This window comes from Musa acuminata, chromosome BXJ1-6 (assembly GCF_036884655.1).
Source record: "Musa acuminata AAA Group cultivar baxijiao chromosome BXJ1-6, Cavendish_Baxijiao_AAA, whole genome shotgun sequence".
In the NCBI taxonomy this organism is placed as follows: Eukaryota; Viridiplantae; Streptophyta; class Magnoliopsida; order Zingiberales; family Musaceae; genus Musa; species Musa acuminata.
Window position 1 is genome coordinate 45,874,409 of NC_088332.1, and position 17,453 is coordinate 45,891,861.

A 17,453-nucleotide genomic window follows, 5' to 3' on the forward strand; every position below is an offset into this window, starting at 1 on the left:
AGATTACCGTGCAACCAAAAAGCGTTCATGCTTTTGGAGTAGATACTTACATGTCAACATCGATGATGAGGATGCATCTCTTCTAGCGAAGCCATGGATGAAGTGGTGGAAACATTGGCAGACACACGAATCCTCCAACTGCAGGTCAGACGGACGCTTTACACTGGTGGATATGCATGGCGGAGATTGAAGAGCAGAAGACTGCTATCGCTCATCACCCAATTCTCATAGCGCAGGTTCTTCCTATGGTGCTGCCACTCTAATTGTTTGCCATTTGTCGCCATCATCAACTGTCGCCCACCACATCATACGGTCACAAAAGCAACTTGATGATATCCCCAACCGTTGGTCTGATGTTAAAGAAAGCTAATATATTGGTCTTGACATCCTATTCTATTGATTATTGTACTTGTGCATTCTTTAGTGCAATTGATATTTCTTCCTAGTTATTTTTATTTTTTTTTTAAAATAAAATTAATTCTCATATGGTAATTTTTTTAGTATTTATTTTTTATTTTTATTTTACTAAAAAAGAAATCTATTATTGCTTCTACAAAAATTGCCCCTAGCATCAAACACATGCCTTCATATACTTGCACCCAACTAAGAATGGGTCACCAGTATCACTTCTAATAACAAAACCAATATTTCTCTCACATTAACTCTTTAACAGAGTAATCACAATTCAACTTAACCACCCCACCTGAGGGCAGGTTCAAGAAATATAATATGAAATTTTTTTATGCATGATGCAATCAAGTAATTTGACCTCGTCATTAGGGAGGATTGCTGCTATTGTTCTATGTAAAATCTTACAAAGAAAGGAGATAACTTAATTAAAAATCATATCATTTCTTACACATCAAATATACCAAAGGCCAATAATCAAAGCATCTATCTAAGCCATCCTCATCAAGCCATTTACGACTCACTCGATACACACAGAAGGAAAAGTTCACCTCAAATTTGGCTTCAAAGAGATGCCAAAAATAAAATAACAATCAAATGACTACTTAAACAAGGGTAGCTTTCCACAATCTTAAGAATCTTGAAGGTTGGTTTCGTGGAATCAACAGCACCAGCAGCAACAGCCGGATTAGTTCATCGTCGTTGCAGCAAAGGGCAGCCTTCGATGATTAATTCTAAACGAGACGGTATTCCTCTGGAACGGAGGGAAGGTAGATCTTCCAACCACTTTGGCAGACTCTTCATGTTGCTGCAGCTAATGATCTGTAGGCTTCGAAGGGAACTGAGCTGCTTCATCTCCTCCGGCAAACATGTCAAATTCTGGCATGCGGAGATCTGTAGCTCCTCCAGGGAGGTCAAGCCCCAGAATCCCTGGCACGTCGTCGAGGATGCCCCAAGATCTTGACACAAGGAAACCGAGAGCTTCGTCACATTCCTAGCCATGTTTCTGAGATCTGCTGAGCTGTAGAGCTTCTCGTTGTTCATCCACATTGTCAATGTCGTAATGGATGGGATAGAATAGCTGGGCGGCTCAAGTTTGGGGCACTGTATAAATGTCAAGCGAGCAAGACGAGGGAACAAACCATGTCTGTCTTCCATAGGCATCAACCATCCCGTCAAGTTTGACATTTGAGAGAGAGTGAGACTCTCCAGCGAGGGAAATGTGCCGGTCTCGCCATAGAAGGAGTCGTCCAGCTCGGCCACCGCATCCATACCACTGATCTTGACTACCTTGAGAAGTGGTAATTGCCCAAGCGGGGGCAGACCACATCTTTTCAGGTTGAATAATCTGATATCCAAGAGTGATGTACGATAAGTCAGTTCGTTAGTCATCCAAGAAGGTAACTGTTTACCCGTGTACAGGATCAACTTCAGTGACCTCAAGCTTGCGTTCGGTCGAAGGGCTTCGAGCACATTCTCCTGCGGCTGCTGCTGCATTTCATCTGGATGTTCTTCTGAATCGAAGCGTTCCCAACGGAGCGTCAATGCCTCAAGTTTCTCTTTTTCCTCTAGCTTTACTTGTCTTGCCACTTCCGGATCCACCAACTTGTTGAGCTTATCCAACCAAAGCTCACCTTCAAGATCAGAGAGCGGATGGAGCTCCATGACGCTTCGCCCGAGCTCATCACTCGCCACGAATCTCGGCAAACTCTTGAGGCTTGACATTCGTCCGATACCGAGAGGCATGCGAGTCAAGGAGGGACAGCGGAGCAGGTTCAAAAGCTTGAGACTCTTCATCACGCTGTCCAGGTTGTCAGGCAACTCCTCCAGGAAATGGCACCCTTCAAGGTCCAGCTTCTCCAAGCACAGGAGCTTTCTGATTGATCCGGGAAGCCTCCGAATTCTCTGACAGTCCGCCAGTACCAAGGCCTTCAACGTCCAAAGCTTGCCTACGGATCCAGGAAGTGACTTCAAGTCGATTTGTGAAAGGTTGAGGTGCTCCAGTCGGAAAAGTTTGCCGACCCATTCCAGCGAACTTCCTGCAAGCAAGGAACAAGCTTTAAGGTCCAACTTCTCCAAGTACCGAAGCCGGGTGATCGATTTGGGAAGTCTGCGGAGCTTCTGGCAGTGAGAGAGCTTCAAGATCCTCAGTTCGGGAAGGTCACCGATCCATTCAGGGAGTGTTTCGGTGTCGCTGTGTGAAACGTTGAGGTAAACCAGATTGCAATGCGCTCCAACCCCACGAAACAATTTTCCGAATGTGATTCCACGTACATGCAACACTCGGAGGAGTGTGAAAGTTGCGAACTCGATACCTTCAGCATTGTCCGTCACCTCGCGCTTCTCATTTGATGATGCAGTTAGTAGCAGCAGCGTGCGCAGCAGCCATGGGGAGCCTTTAAGGAGCACGTCCATCGGAAACTCTGGTGACCTCGGATCACAAACGCACGACAAGTGCTGGCAGATCGAAGGGAAGCCTTTCGTTTTAAAAAGCGTCGAACCAAAGAATTCAGGCGTCAGCGTAGAGTGGACACTGCTGGAACCGACATGCTGTGCAAAGTAGGGGAGAAGGTCTGGCATTTTGTATGCCACCCTGCGAGGCGTGCTTTCACCGTCATGTTCATCCTGCGGCTCGCAGAGGACGAAGGCGCCTTCCTGCACGAAAGCTTTGACGTAGGTATCGGCTTCATCCAATGATATCGAGTTCTCCGCAGCCCACAGGTCGACCATCTCCTCCCTACGAAAACGGTAATCTTCCGGGAACAGCGACAGGAATGTGAAGCAATCACGGAGTATGTCCGGCGATAGCGGACTACGTGCGCCACCGTGGATCAATCTTTCATACACCTGCTTTATGTCGGAACAAAGTCTAGGAATATCTCCACTAGGTGGAGTGGATGAAACGTACCAAATACTTTGCGTTGCGGTGCAGCGAATCTTCATAGCTAGGATGATCAATGACAACGGATGCCCACGGCATACGGCGCCGACCCAGGAATGGTGCTCCACATAATCTGGCATCATAAAATATGCATGTTCTTGGAACAGCAGCCAACTATCTAAGCGTGACAAGCCACCCAAACTGAAGGAATGATGTTCGATGAGCATGGTCGATTGAAGTGCAGTGTTGGTTGTGGTTATGATCACCGTGCTTCCTCCATACAGGCACGCCTCCTGTAAGGCCTGCATCAGCCGTTGCCACAAATCCGGACGAGCTATGTTGTTGATGTCAAGTAGAACAATCAAAAATCTCATTCCAATTAGTGATTCCCGGATTCGATGCACTGCCGAATCGAACAGAAATGGTTCCCCATCATCGACCCTATCCGTGATCGGAGGTGCTACCTCTTCTCCTACTATGAGACTTGTTGCGATCTTGAGCTCCGTAACTGGCAGATAGCGAAAACGATTCCAACCATTCGTTGCTACTTCACAAGAGTAGTATCGGTCTACTAGCATTGCAGCCTCGAAATTTTCCCTCTGACCGTCGTAAATGACTCGGGCCAAGGTCGACTTGCCTGACCCCGCTATGGCAACGATCAGGATGGCAACCAAAGGTCCACCATGATGATCGAGCAGTTCATTAATCTTTATTTTATCATCCTTTCTTCCGCGAAAGGTTGCAGGCATTGGGAAAGGAACCTCAACGACTTGCGCCGAGTCTACTTCGGAGAACACCTTCCCGGCCAACATGACAAGGTCGTCGAACACCTTCACCGTTGCTCTCAATCTGCGGTCTGCAGCAAAGCGGAACACCGACGTGATGCGGAGCAAGAACTCGCGCGCTGCGTTCGCCACCACCGGTGCCTTCGTCTCCCGTGGCAGCCGCCTAAGCTTCAGATTGTGCAGCAAGTCCTCCGCACGCAGGATTGCCTCTTGCAGCTTCTTCAGCCACTTCTCCACCTCCTCTTTCTTGCCAGCTGCTTGTTGCTTCTCTGGATAGGCACAGACTCGGTGGATGACGCAGAGGCGTTCCACCAGGGATGACAACCGGCGAGAAAGGCGCAGACGCAGCATCGATTCCGTCGCTGCGAGGGCGGCCGCCTTCGTTTTCAGCCGCCGCAGCTCTGTTGCTAACATTGCCGCCATATGTGGATCTCTCCGTCCTCACAAAGTACGGCCACCACGACGCTCACTATGGCAATTAGGGATGCCGAGATAGATATGGGTAGGGATGATCGGTTTCTCTTTTTCTTGGATCAAGAAAACAATGGAGTAGAGAAGAGGATTTGGAATCCCCTCCTTTGCTTTTCTTCCGACAAAGTGACGAGAATTGCGTGCATCAAAGGAACATCGAGATGTACATAAACATCATCATTCAATACTAAAAGAACAATTATCATAGACAAATCACAAAGTCAAAAGAACATGAACATATGTGATCCTAATCATCATCATAAAATGAATCTTAATCCAATTAAGTTGACATAGAAGATTTGTGAAAGTGGACCTATATGATTTGTGAAATTGAGTATTTGGGTTGGTCTGAATCAATAACTTAAGATAATTAACTCAATTAAACTAATATTTATTGGAATTAAAATCGATTCAATTATGTTGAAATTATATTTTTAGTTGAAATTATTTATAACTTTCGAAGCCAAACCATTTACGAATTGATTTGGACCGAACTAATTTTAGACCAGTTTAGTTCTAGTTTGATTCAATTTGAACACCCTACAAAAGATTTGAGTGGGTTCAATTTCATCCAAGAGAAGAATATTTGCCTAAGAATACCATAACATGAAGGCCAAGGCAATGAATTTGAGATTGGGTTTGGGTATACATGTGCAACTTTAATGTGAATTTTGAGAAATAGATTTGAGTGCTTACGCAGTTGTCGTAGAATGATACGAGTATTTGATAAATAATAGACAAAAAAATTATTTTTTTTTATTTTTTTTTATTTAAATTATATTTTTATTTTGATAAAAAAAAATATATTTTATTTAAATTAATAAAATAAAAAATAAAATAAATAAATAAATGTCATCTTGAAATTTCTTTGTATGGCCATAATCATATAAATGAACATATAATAATTTTTAGAAAATAAATAAATAAATAAAAATTTATCTTATAAAAAAAAAATCATGTTGATTTCTTTCTAAATCATATTGACAATCTTATGATTTTAGACAATATCATAGGATACTTTAAAAACTACATTAGCATCCTACAAATGCTAATACTACAATTAGGTAACATTGGAACATTTATAATGCAACATTCAGGCCAAATATGATTTGAAAAAAAAAATACCAAATATCAATTCACATTTGAAATATACATTGCTTACCCTCTTATCATTTATGTTTATAGCAAGTGAATAAACAAGTTTATATTCATGTTTATGCCTTGAAATCATGTGCTAAATAAAACATTGCTAGATACTTGCTCTTGAGCTTTTTGTTCACATACGTGATGGATTTGCATCGTCAACACATCGATTTGACATCTCAAACACATGATCTTCATCCTCTAGCGAATCTCTCAAATTGCATATCAATAATATCCCACAATTTTGGGACCCTTGTATTCTTCACCACGAACTTTGAAATCATCAGGTTTCCCCTGCCTCTCTTCCAGCCAAGCATACCGATCGTTATCGGCCGGCGCAGCCGATGCTGCTGCATTGCCTGAAATCGAAAAGAACAAACGCATGAAGAACTTGTAAGCGATCACATGTCTTCCAAGTGATTTCATACTTCTTTGGGTAGAAATGGCTTCAAGGATTTCACTATGTTTCAACTCATACAAAAACTTTTGGTTTGAATCTAGTTTGAAGATCTAAGTAGCCTCCAAAGTTGTTCTCGATTTTGTACTCAGATGAGCATGATTCGAATTGTTCTAGATTTTTGAAGTAATATAATTGTTTTTCCGAGGAAAAAATAAAGAACATACCAGGAAAATTCGAGCACAAGACTTCAGTGTAGTACTTGCAATCCCTGCCTTCAGGCCCATTGTAAGGTGGTCCGAGGACATCCAGCACCGCGCAGGGGGTCACTGCAGTGAAACAATGCATGTTACCTCCGGCCGCAGGATAAAGTATGGAGGTCTCACAAGGCGCGTTCATGACGGAATCAGTGTTCAGCTTCGCCAAACAGGCTCCTGGAATGGAAGAAGGAATGATGATTCGACGACAAGAGCAAGATCAGGCTGCACAGAACACGACCACATCAACCTCACCATTAGATGATCTGATTTGCTTGCTGGAATCGACCCAGTCGTAGGACCTGATGTGCATCGATCCGAAGAGAAGCTTGCTGAAGACAGTCATGCCTGGGTGATTGTGGAGTGGAATGACAGCCGCTTGAGGGAGGCAAAAGATGCCAATCTGCAAAATGCAGTCAAGCATTTGGTCTCAGAAGGCTGCATCTGCAATCCGATGCATTCGTTGATTGCAAGATTTGAAGTTGTTCGTGTTGTCGGGATACCGAAAACTTGGGGCACTGATGAAGGTGCAGATATGTCACCGGAGGAGTTCCCTTGAAGTCCTGGAAAAATGGCAGGTTTGGATGCAGGCCAACATCTGCCGGTTTCATGCCATCTGCATGAGAAGAAGACAACAAGCTCAGCAAGAGGTGTGACCCTGCTGATATATGCTACCTCAGAAGATGCTGCAAGAACAGCCATGACAGCATTTTAGATTGAATTCCACATTGCCACAGAGGAGAAGAAGAAGAAGAAGGATATGCTTGGCAATCTAAAACGTCTCGAGCTGACAAGCATCTTTACTCTCAAAGTTCCATGAATCATGGACATGAGGAATCTAAGATGCCTGGCGCTTCACCTTGCCATGGCCTGAGCTATCTACTTTGACCATTACAAGAAAGCTGATGGCTCAAGAACTCAAACCGCACATATCTGAAGGTTCAGGAAAGCAAAAGAAGTGATCTTTTTCCCCAAACAAAACTAAGAATCATGGGAATCGCACAGATTAGCATCAGAACAAAAATCCCATGCAGGAAATCCGCTTGAACTCGGTCAGAACACAAATCTCACGCAAGACAACCGAAGCTTGGTGGGGCGGTGGTACCAAGAAAGGACCGGAGCCGCCCTACGTCGCCCGGCAAGGGGACAACCCCCGGCCCACTGTCGGCGAAGACCTCCTTGCACGTCTCCCACAGCCTCTGCACGACCGTCGGCATCGGCTCCGCCAGGGCTTTCTTCTGCTGCCTCTTGCTCTTCTTCCTGGAACAGCACCTGTTCTTCTCCTTGGCCACTTCGCCGCTCCCCTTCTGCTTCGCCAGTTCGCCGTCAATCCTCATAAAGATTGGAACTTTACGAGAATAGGGATTCCAACAACTTGAGGAATGGGAAAAAGAAGTGATCTTGGCGCAACCAGAGGACAAAGAAACAGAGCAAGACACAGCTGCAGAGTATGTGTTCTAATTTCTATGCAGAACTCAGAGGAGAAATCTTTGTGTTCTCTGTGCTTCCTTCTTGGTGGCTCTTCCACAGGAGGAAGAAGGTGATGGAGATCCAAGAATGGCTTGGTGGTATCAGACGAAGAAGAAGAAGGTAAGAAGAGCTTTTCTTGCATGCTATTATTTTCTGGGTGAGGTATCCAGGGACCTCGACAACAAGGGAGATTCTCCGGTTTCCTGTGGGCTACTCCAAACAGCTATTTGGATTGTTATCCCCTTCTCGTTTGTATTAGTGCCACGATCGTGATGTTGGTGATTGGATGGCAGTGTAGTAGTTGACATCCCTTTACCTCCAACCAAAAATCTTCTTGTTAGCATTCTTGGCAAGCACTCGAAAGAAGGAACAATAGCTCGTAAAAGATGAACAGTATATGGCCATTTTAATGCTAGCAAATATGATCAATCTGCTGGTCATAGATTTCAAAGAAATACTGCCGCTGAATTATTTGAATGATTTTGTCGATATAATGGATCGATTACTTTTTTGGTCCACCGAGTCAAATTGTTGAATGAAACATAGAATTCAAAATCAAATGTACTATAAAAAATGTTGTATATCCACACCAAATTATTAGAGTCACAAATCAGATTAACAGGTTTATGGGAATGTACGAAAAAGAAATAGATTCCACCACCCTTGTCTGCCAGTTCATCTCAAAGCTACTACCATGGATGACTTGTTCCAGTTGGACTTCCAAGATAGGCCTCATTCATCGACTGAACTAGAAAACAAATGATCCAAAAAGACTCAAAAAGTCACCAATCTTTCGTGTTTGTCTTAGAGATTTGACACCTTAATGTAAGGCAGTGATGCATCCATAAAATATTTGTGCTTGATGCAGCTAAAGCTATCCCTTCTCTGACCAAATCTGGCATGAAAGGAATCTAAATTCCCATTTCCAGATCAGTCAACCAGGTTAGATTTTGCCCCACCTATCATTGCTGCCATTAGGCCTAAGAGCTACCCTATGGCACACAGAAATATGATGCACTTGTTAGGCCTTTGAAGCTAAATGGATAGAGAGAAGTCATATTGGGTCAATCTTTGGCTGTTTGTTGCAATCCTACCAACTCATCGAGAGAGAGAGAGAGAGGAAGGAAGGATGAGTGCACCAAAACAAAAGGTTTCTTCTTGCAGTGTATGGCAGGACAAAATGAACCATAACATACAGCACATACTTGCAGCAACTTCCTACCATAGATGTTTTGAGTGATGACCCAAGTATTGCTACAGCAGGAGAATATGACATCAAGCTAAACCAGAGGCAAAAGGCTCAAGAACAGGAGGTGGCTGCTCTCTGCATTATGCTGACCTATCTACAAAGTGCACATTCTCCATTTGAGGATCCTTCTGATTGAGTAATATATTTTGATATGGTAAAATCATAATTGTGATTTCTTAGTACTAATGTTGATTTTGATCTTCTAATGTAAGGATTTAGGTTGTGACTCTTTGTTGAAGGCGATGTGAGTATTACTCGTAAAAAATGCATCAGGATTAAGCTTGGCGAAATCATTTCGATGCTCAAGTTAGTATAGATCCGAGTCGAAGTATGCCCTCCTATAATTGGAGAGGTTCATTGCTTTTATAAGATTATGCTCATAACAGTGAAGAGTTACTGAGAGAGTCAATAAGATCATGGGAGGTGCATCGATTATAATCATCAGGATAACCTGACCTGACCACCAAACTAGTATGCATTTGTTGGATAAAAATCCCTGCAAAGATCTGCACTATTTAGGCTGCAACTCCTCAGTTGGAAACCTCTTTGAGAGTCTGTGGGCATGGCCTGCAGTTTCCTCTCCCTCTCGCATTAGTAACCTTATTCTACGATGCTTCGACTTCGAACAGTGAAAACAGGTCATTCCACTCGACACACACAGAATGAGAATTGCTAGTAAGAGTGTGAAACTTTGCTACGTAACAACGTTTGTTCGCTTATGCTTTCATATAGCAGATAACATTCACAGCTTTTATGGTGTTGACGGGAACATGCCATCATCCAAATGCATGTAAGGAGAGCAAGTGAATCGTAAAGTTCCATGACTTGTACTTGGCAACTTATCAAGCTACCTGCCATTCATGGTAAGGGAATCATTTTCATCGATCGAAATGGAGCCCATCAGCAGTGGATGCAGCAACAGAACAAACACCCCCTGAACAATAGCAGACTGTCCCTTTGCACAAAACCACGACCGAAATGAGTGCGTTTGTACGTGGATAATTTGGGTTCCAGTTTGAGAGAAAGTTTGATCTGCTTGTGAGATAAAAACTGTATCTATTGATCTTTCTCGGATCTTACTGCAATATTAGTTTTATTTTTTTTTAGGACTTTTGTGAATAATATAAATATTGGATGTAATAAGTATGTGCTTAGAAGTAGGATTATTGTGCTTCATCATAGTCCACCTAGGCAGCCATCCTACACATAAGGTCAAAATTTCGATGATCCGAGTCCGCGTTCAAAGGGAAGGAGGAAACCAGAACGAAATGATAGAATAAAAATAATTTTTTGATTACCGAGATAACTTTTATTAGATAGTTGAATACCTATGTTCAACGTCTTTTAAAATATGACTGACATAATAGATTGATTGATTGTTTAATTGTCTATCTCCGAGGATTAGTTTTGAGTTAAAAGCAAATATATATAGAAATTTTTTTTGACTTTGGGGTATGGAGATGAATTTCTCCTCAAAGATATTTTAGCATTGGAAGCATTCCTATTTCCATTAGAAATCTTCACAAACTTTTTCAGCCCTCAGACATTTGTCTCCCAACTTGATAGGAAATGGCTGAAGCCTACCATCCTGCTGACTAACTTTTGCACCTCCTTTAGCTAGTGGCCACACGGATCACAAGAAATGTTGGGAATGTAAAGAGGAGACCACCATCTGAAGCTGCACCTCGTGGAGTCTCAGTGCATTCATCTATTTCAATGCTTGCCAGCAGAAAAATGTGATGACAGAAGTAAGAGCAAGAAGGAAATCTTTGATGGAGATTTGGCTCAGTTGCTGCTACAAGTGAAGTTTAGCTTGTCAAATCTCGAGTGTTCAGAATTAGCAGCAGATGAAGAGATTCTGAACCATGACATGCACATCAAAGAGCGGAAAGCAGATTCTCAAAATTTAAGAATCGAAACTACCGATTCCGGAATCGGGATCATGTCTAAGAGTTGATGAGAATGAAGCCTTTGGCTTTCTATCTAATTGCAATGCTAACAAAGAAATCAATAATTTAAAGTTGGAAGTAGAATTGTAGTAAGTGCCTTGAGGTTAATACAGCAGCTACATCATTGTGACAGATGCATCCGCTCAGGACTACTAGCAACCCAGCTGTTATGATTATAATCTGATACCACCATGATGTATGCATCTGCCAAGAAAAGTTTTGTGGGAAAAAGCTTGGAGCTAATGCTGCAGCTACATCATTATTAGCAAGCCAGAATTTTACAAGATTCACTTCACTTGGAATGGAGCAGAACTAAGAAGTTTATGACTTCCAACTTCTTGCTTGGTTTAATTGGTGCGATCACACATTATTCTGATCATCGATAACATATCGTTGTTTAAGGTTACAGGCAAAAGGGAGAACGAGATTATATATCAGAAACAACTGATGAGAGGAACATATCCAGACTTGTGATTGAGTTTCCATTTCAACATGCAGCACTCAGAAAATGAAGACCACACTGTCATGGATTCTGGACTTCTGATTCTGTGCCACACATTCAGAGATCCACATCAGGTTCCGTATCTCCTGCTCCCTCAGTCTCATATAAGCAAAGAAGACAGCATAGTGAAACTGCATCATCATTGCAAGAGTCAGTCAGGGCTTGTCATGGAAGTTTGGAGAATGAACATTGTAAACAGAATAAGCATTAAGCATTCTGCATCTGATGTGATTTTTTGCAAGATACAGAAAGAAAGAAAGAAAACTTAAATTTTCAATTGATGTTCAGATCCCCATAAAAAGCAAGGAAGGTTGTTAAGGAGAATGCTGTATGGAATGCAGTACTTGCATGCTTCACCACAGGAGTTGAGTTGAGGTTTAAGCAAATAAGATTTCAATAGCTATTACTAAACAAGAAACTGATATGAGAATGGGCAACAAAAGCAGCAATTTTTTCTTTCTAGCAGAAAGATACCGTGACTAAGCTCCAAGACACCATGGTGGGGCTCTAACGACGACATACCATTCAGAAATCCTTAGATTTGGGAATCCAATAGGGGAGTTGCTAAGCTAAATGTGTCTACACTAGTGGGAGAGCATGCTATTCATTGCAGGTTGAGAAAAAGTAGGTGGTGCCTATTCAAATCTATGCAGTATAATGTCTTGCTGTGAATAAAAAACCATGGGTTTAGCCAAAAAGTATCAGAGGAAACCGACATCCCTTGGTGGTAAGTGAGAAAAAGGAAGTTTTAGGTGAGAATGCAACACACCAGAAGAAAGAGGGCGGAGAAGATTTAAATTGCTAATTATGAATAATAATCATCAGAATTAGGTCATAGTTACAGTTATATTATAGTCAGTTAGCAAAAGAAAAAAAAAGAAGCAAAGGTCACATATAAGCTACTTTCATCATCTAGCTCCAGCGTACGGAAGTATCACAGTTAAGTTTCTTCAAGCATGGCCCTGGTCTTTTACAATGCACAAACATCTGTTATCAAATGGAACACATACAGCGACTATTACCAATAACAGCAGCAGGAACTGAATGTATCAACACATCAATGAAATTTGTGATCATTACCTGCTGTTCAAAAGCCAAGCAGAGTCTCTTCACTTCCTCTTCATAAAATGCTTTGTCCAGCATCTGGCTTTCTCCATAAGATATCTTGGCAAAAATTGACTGATATGGTGGATATTTCTCCATCACAGCACGGACCTGAACCACCAATAAGAGTATCAACATGTTGTCAGGACACCAAATTACAAACAAAAATTTCTAATTATTCTCTGCAAGATGAGAATCATAACCAAAATCATTGTACCAGTACCATGAAAAAAATATTATGTCATAATAACCTACCAGAACCTTTTGTTTAATTTGTGTCTTAGAAATATGAAGGCATAGAAACAACAATGAAAAAAGAAAACTGAAAAATAAGATAATGGGTCTCTTTTCTCGAACTGTTCTTCAGCCTAATAAAGTACCAAGAGGAATATGGACAAAGAAGAGCTTGAGAGTCAAAGTTCCAACAGTTTGGATTCAGTCGAATGAATCATCTTCCATCATTAAGCTCTACATGGGACAATCTTATTATTAGTAGAACTAGGAGCCATCAAGATTCTTTTAATTTATGTACTAAAGTCTTTTTAGGTTTCCATCTACCTCTCCTAGCATACTAATCTAATCTAAATCTAAACATCCTCATCTTGACAACATCAACTTTTGACTATGTAATTGTCAAACTACCCAACATTCTAGCTCATATAGTAAAACTGAGCATTATAAAATTCTTCCCGAGGGACATGATGATCAAACAATACTGTAGATGCCACTCCAGTTTAGTCAATTAAACAATATCATCATTAATTCCTCGTCTCAGTGAAAAATAGATCCAGAATTATGAAAATTCTAGTTTCTGGGATTTCTTGTTGCTCCATTAACTTGAATTTAACTAAAATTCTAGTTAAATTTTAGACATTTAGTCTTGATCCACTTGGCCTAAACCCCTTTAAAGTCTAAAGGTTGTTTTAAACTCCAGTTTAAAGTTTAATCCAACTTATGGTCGAAACAAAACAATACCATAAGCAAACAAAACACACCATAATAGTTCATCCTGAATATGTCCCACTATAGAAAAGCAGGGGTTTGCAGATGTTCCTTGACGCAGCTCTATAGGAATAGGAAACTCATAATGAACCTATCCGTCATGTCTTTAATCACATCAACGTATTGCTAGGAGCCCTTTTCTTATTTCAGGATCACTACCTATAATCAACAAAAGTTGTATGCCAAATTTTCTTCTAGCTACAATTTTTTCATCGATTATCTCAAGAATGAAATAACTCCTAAACTAGCACCCGCTTCAACCATAACCATTTCTAGTTTTCTGTAGACATGGTAGATAAATGGAACAGTCAATTTCTTAAGGACAGACAAGCTACAGGAAAGAAGTGTTCTTTTCGAGTGAAGTAAACTCATGAAAAAACTTGGAAGCATGGAACAACCTTCACAATACAAAAGATAAAATGCTCATGAAGTATGTGGTTCTACTTATGTATGTATGTATGCTGGAAGATATTACACTGTCCTACCTGGTCAATATCCTCGCTGATAGCAAGTTCTTCATGACCATAAGGATATCTGTAGAGGAAAAAGCTTACCTATGAGACGAGAGCAAACAGCATTTACAAGCTAAATCTGGTTATACAATAAAAGGATGATAAAACATACAACAAGCCAAAGTTTGAATAAAGCTTCCGACGATCATCTCTAGTCAATTCAGTGCCAATGCTGTAAAGCCATGTCATAGATTAGTTAAGAAAAAAAAGATATTCTTATGCAAGTTTAGTGCTGTGGAATAAAAAAGTTCTCGAAACATCTTCAAAAAATCACTGATCAAATGAAGCTCAAGACAATCACTGAAATGAACAGTATGTTCAACATTTTAAAAAATCATGAGGTTTTGTTTTGCTCACCTATTTATAGTGATATTGACAGCTCTCCTATCAGCTTCAAAGGCAAGAAGGTCAGACATGATCTCAGCAGTTGCTCCACCTAGTTTCTGTTTCAAAGTGATACTTTACATCAAGAGCAATAAACAACAATGTTTTTCCATTATTGAGGTTATAGTCAATTGATTAAGCAGGAGAAAGGAAAGAAGGCAACTGAGTTTTTTGTATCATTTTGAGTGTCGCGATAAAATAATTCTTCTAAATACAAAAGAAAAAGGTTGTAGTCACTAGTCAATCACAATTGTTTACCTGGCAGAAGTTGTAAAAATCCTCAAGGTATGCTTTGTATAGGGTATTCCTCATAATTTCAATATTCATGTCATCCAAGTCCTAACAAAAATTGTGAATAGAAAAAAAAATGAAATAAGAAACTAGTCTTGGTGCATTAGTTAAACCTTTTCCGGTCATCAAAGTTCTCTGGATATTTTCACCTTACAAGAAAACCAAGGTGGACGAAAGAATAATTCTGATAAAATTAGTACCTCTGAGGTGATACACTCTGAGAAATATGGGGCCAATGGTGTATCAACAAGAACCAATCTGTAAAGCTCACGCATATTCTGGGCAACTGCAAGAGTTGCAATACTGTGGAAGAGGTGTAAAAGGTCACCAACACTAAAATTATGATCATCGTTGGATAGAAACAGAGTGGACATACCTGTCAAACATTCCCAATGGATGACATTTCTCCAAAAGTTCCTGAACATCTCTCTCATGCAATGTGCCAGTGACAATAAGAACAACATTATCAATCATATAGCCGTATCTGTGAGGAACAACAGGTGAGTTATTTTTATATCAAGGTCTAAACAATATGGTACCAACACAAAGATAATCTTGCAAAGCAAAAAAAATACAACATTGTCAACAAAGAGGAATGGCAATAAATAAATCTGTCAAAAAAGTGCAGAGTAAGAAAGTTCTTAAGAGTAACACCTACGTTATATATTCCAAGAAGGTTGACAAGGGCTCTGTTGCTTGACATAGCATATGCTTGTATTCATCTACCAGCTTAAGAGTACATTTCTCCACAACTGTAGTTGTATGTAAAGGAGATGGCTCTGCAAACAATTGAAGGACCAAATAAGAACTAGTATAAAATATAACTCGGACTTATTTCACTAAATTATGTAGCATGCAAATAGAAGTATTTGCAGATTTTCGAATAAAAGTCATCAAGGCATTCAGTAAATTTCTTTTTCAACTCAACAAAGGATTGAGGTGTCAAACGTGTCATAAATGCCATTTACCTGCCATCTAAACTGGCCAATACTGCTGTGTATCTATGCCTTGTTGTGTTCTCATGGGTACTGCAGTGTATCAATCAATATCATCCATACCATGATGAATTAAGCCGAAACAATCTGTTTTATTAGATGCAGATCGAACCTGGTAGATAGCTGAAACAATATCATCCTTGTATGTTCTCATATGTTGGTTTTCCTTTATTTTCTTCTTTTTCTTTGTCTTCATTATCATGACCTGACTCAATTAAATAAATTGATCCAAAAATTTAAAGTGTTGGCCCACATGGCACAAAATGCTAGCCCAAGTTAATGTAGTCTATCTATCCCTATAAACCATCAAACTAGATGGATCTACTAAAATTATTTTGGGCATAAGCATTCTGCCACATGTTTATAGGCTAAACAAATTAATGGGTCAATTCATCATCAAGTTCGGTTTTGATAAATGATATCAAAATGGACCTAGTAATATGCTTGGTGAATAAGCCTAAGCAATTAACCACTATCCAACGATGAGACTGAAGGAAAATTAAGATATGGAGACACCATAGGACGTCACATATCACCTATATGCATTAAGCTTGGACCTTGATGAGAATTGAAAACATCAGCATTTGAATGGGGGGGTGGGGGGGGGGGGTGGGGGTGTGGGGGGTAGTCCCACATCAAAATTGGGAGAAAATTATGTTGGTTTACAAGGTTAGATGGATCTACCATTACTAACTTAGGCGAAGGGCTTTCTGCTAGATTATGATAGGCTCGTTTAACTAAATATCAAATTTCCCATCAATCTGAATTGTGATGTTACCCTTTTTTTTCATACATTCATTACATATCCTACAAAAAAGAATGGTTCTGTTCAATTTTAGTCCATTCTTTAAAAAAGGGAATCAACAAGATTTGCATCTGATGTGCAAAAGTCTCTTCTCATAAATAAAGGGCACACAAAGTCAAAACTCATGCTTTGCATTTCGTCATGCAATAAATACTAGAAACTTTATTAATCACAAGTATTTTAAGAGAAATGTAATCACAAATTAATCAAAAGAAAGAAAAGAAATGACAACAAAGTCAAGTTGTTCCCAATTTCCTATACGATCACACATCAGAGCAGAGATCTGAACCAGATTTGTACGCAGTATTATTCTTCTACCCAGTTACACGGGACCTGTAAACATACCGATCATTTGGTTCAGTTATACCTTCTAGCGACAAGAGGATGAAATCATGTGCAACACTGATCGCCCCTCGTTGCCAAAATTGCAACTTTATAACGGAAACAGCTAAATCAAACAACATAAGAGGAAAACTGCGGTTGAATTGGATCGGGAGAGGAAATGGAAAAGGGATTTCACCGTTCTGGAGGTAGGGACCGTACTCGGTGGCAGAAAGGTGCATCTTTATGTCATCGAGGGTCTCGCACTGGCAGAGGTTGTTGTAGTCAGAGGCGGTGAGGAGGCCCGATCGGTGGCCGCGGACGATGGCCTCCAGGTACCCTCCATGGATGTTGAACGTGAGGGCCTCGAACCCGTACATCGCCCCCTCCCGTCGTTCCGATGGATTCCACCGCCAATTGATCGGATCTCAGACGAGATCGAAGCCGAGAAGAAGACAATTGCGGAGAGAGGAGAGAGGGAGGGCAAAGAAGGGCCGGGTATTATTTTGTAGCGAATGGAACAGGTA

General features: G+C 40.7%; 3 protein-coding genes across 3 annotated transcripts; all 3 read right to left on the reverse strand.

Annotated features, from left to right (window-relative positions):
* Positions 1 to 1,101: 1,101 nt before the first annotated feature.
* LOC135677592 (putative disease resistance protein RGA3) lies at positions 1,102 to 4,497 on the reverse strand. The gene has a single exon (XM_065189953.1). It carries the CDS (start codon positions 4,495 to 4,497, stop codon positions 1,102 to 1,104), a length of 3,396 nt encoding a protein of 1,131 aa, XP_065046025.1.
* A 1,203-nt stretch (positions 4,498 to 5,700) lies between these two features.
* On the reverse strand, positions 5,701 to 8,007 carry LOC135677902 (plant cysteine oxidase 2-like). Its single transcript, XM_065190315.1, has 5 exons — positions 7,448 to 8,007; positions 6,846 to 6,958; positions 6,598 to 6,745; positions 6,313 to 6,519; positions 5,701 to 6,047 (listed from the first exon to the last, which is right to left on the reverse strand). The coding sequence occupies exons 1-5, from the start codon at positions 7,677 to 7,679 to the stop codon at positions 5,914 to 5,916; spliced, it is 834 nt and encodes a 277-aa protein (XP_065046387.1). The 5' UTR covers positions 7,680 to 8,007; the 3' UTR covers positions 5,701 to 5,913.
* Positions 8,008 to 11,312: 3,305 nt separating this feature from the next.
* Positions 11,313 to 17,409, reverse strand: LOC135677355 (V-type proton ATPase subunit d2-like). Its single transcript, XM_065189590.1, has 10 exons — positions 17,126 to 17,409; positions 15,464 to 15,584; positions 15,182 to 15,289; positions 15,006 to 15,108; positions 14,773 to 14,853; positions 14,488 to 14,573; positions 14,243 to 14,302; positions 14,104 to 14,152; positions 12,593 to 12,727; positions 11,313 to 11,643 (listed from the first exon to the last, which is right to left on the reverse strand). The coding sequence occupies exons 1-10, from the start codon at positions 17,304 to 17,306 to the stop codon at positions 11,512 to 11,514; spliced, it is 1,056 nt and encodes a 351-aa protein (XP_065045662.1). The 5' UTR covers positions 17,307 to 17,409; the 3' UTR covers positions 11,313 to 11,511.
* Between the last annotated feature and the right edge of the window lie 44 nt (positions 17,410 to 17,453).

Bases quoted from the DNA above. Each gene is read 5' to 3' on its own strand.
- LOC135677592 (XM_065189953.1), bottom strand. From the start codon at position 4,497: ATGGCGGCAATGTTAGCAACAGAGCTGCGGCGGCTGAAAACGAAGGCG.
- LOC135677902 (XM_065190315.1), bottom strand. From the start codon at position 7,679: ATGAGGATTGACGGCGAACTGGCGAAGCAGAAGGGGAGCGGCGAAGTG. The intron at 6,959-7,447 runs GTACCACCGCCC...CTTCTCATGCAG, and splicing joins GCGGCTCCGGTCCTTTCTTG to ATGGCATGAAACCGGCAGAT. The intron at 6,746-6,845 runs GTATCCCGACAA...TGCATTTTGCAG, and splicing joins ATCAGTGCCCCAAGTTTTCG to ATTGGCATCTTTTGCCTCCC.
- LOC135677355 (XM_065189590.1), bottom strand. From the start codon at position 17,306: ATGTACGGGTTCGAGGCCCTCACGTTCAACATCCATGGAGGGTACCTG. The intron at 14,854-15,005 runs GTACTAATTTTA...AATTTTTGTTAG, and splicing joins CAGAGTGTATCACCTCAGAG to GACTTGGATGACATGAATAT. The intron at 11,644-12,592 runs GTAATGATCACA...ATGATGATGCAG, and splicing joins GCTTGGCTTTTGAACAGCAG to TTTCACTATGCTGTCTTCTT.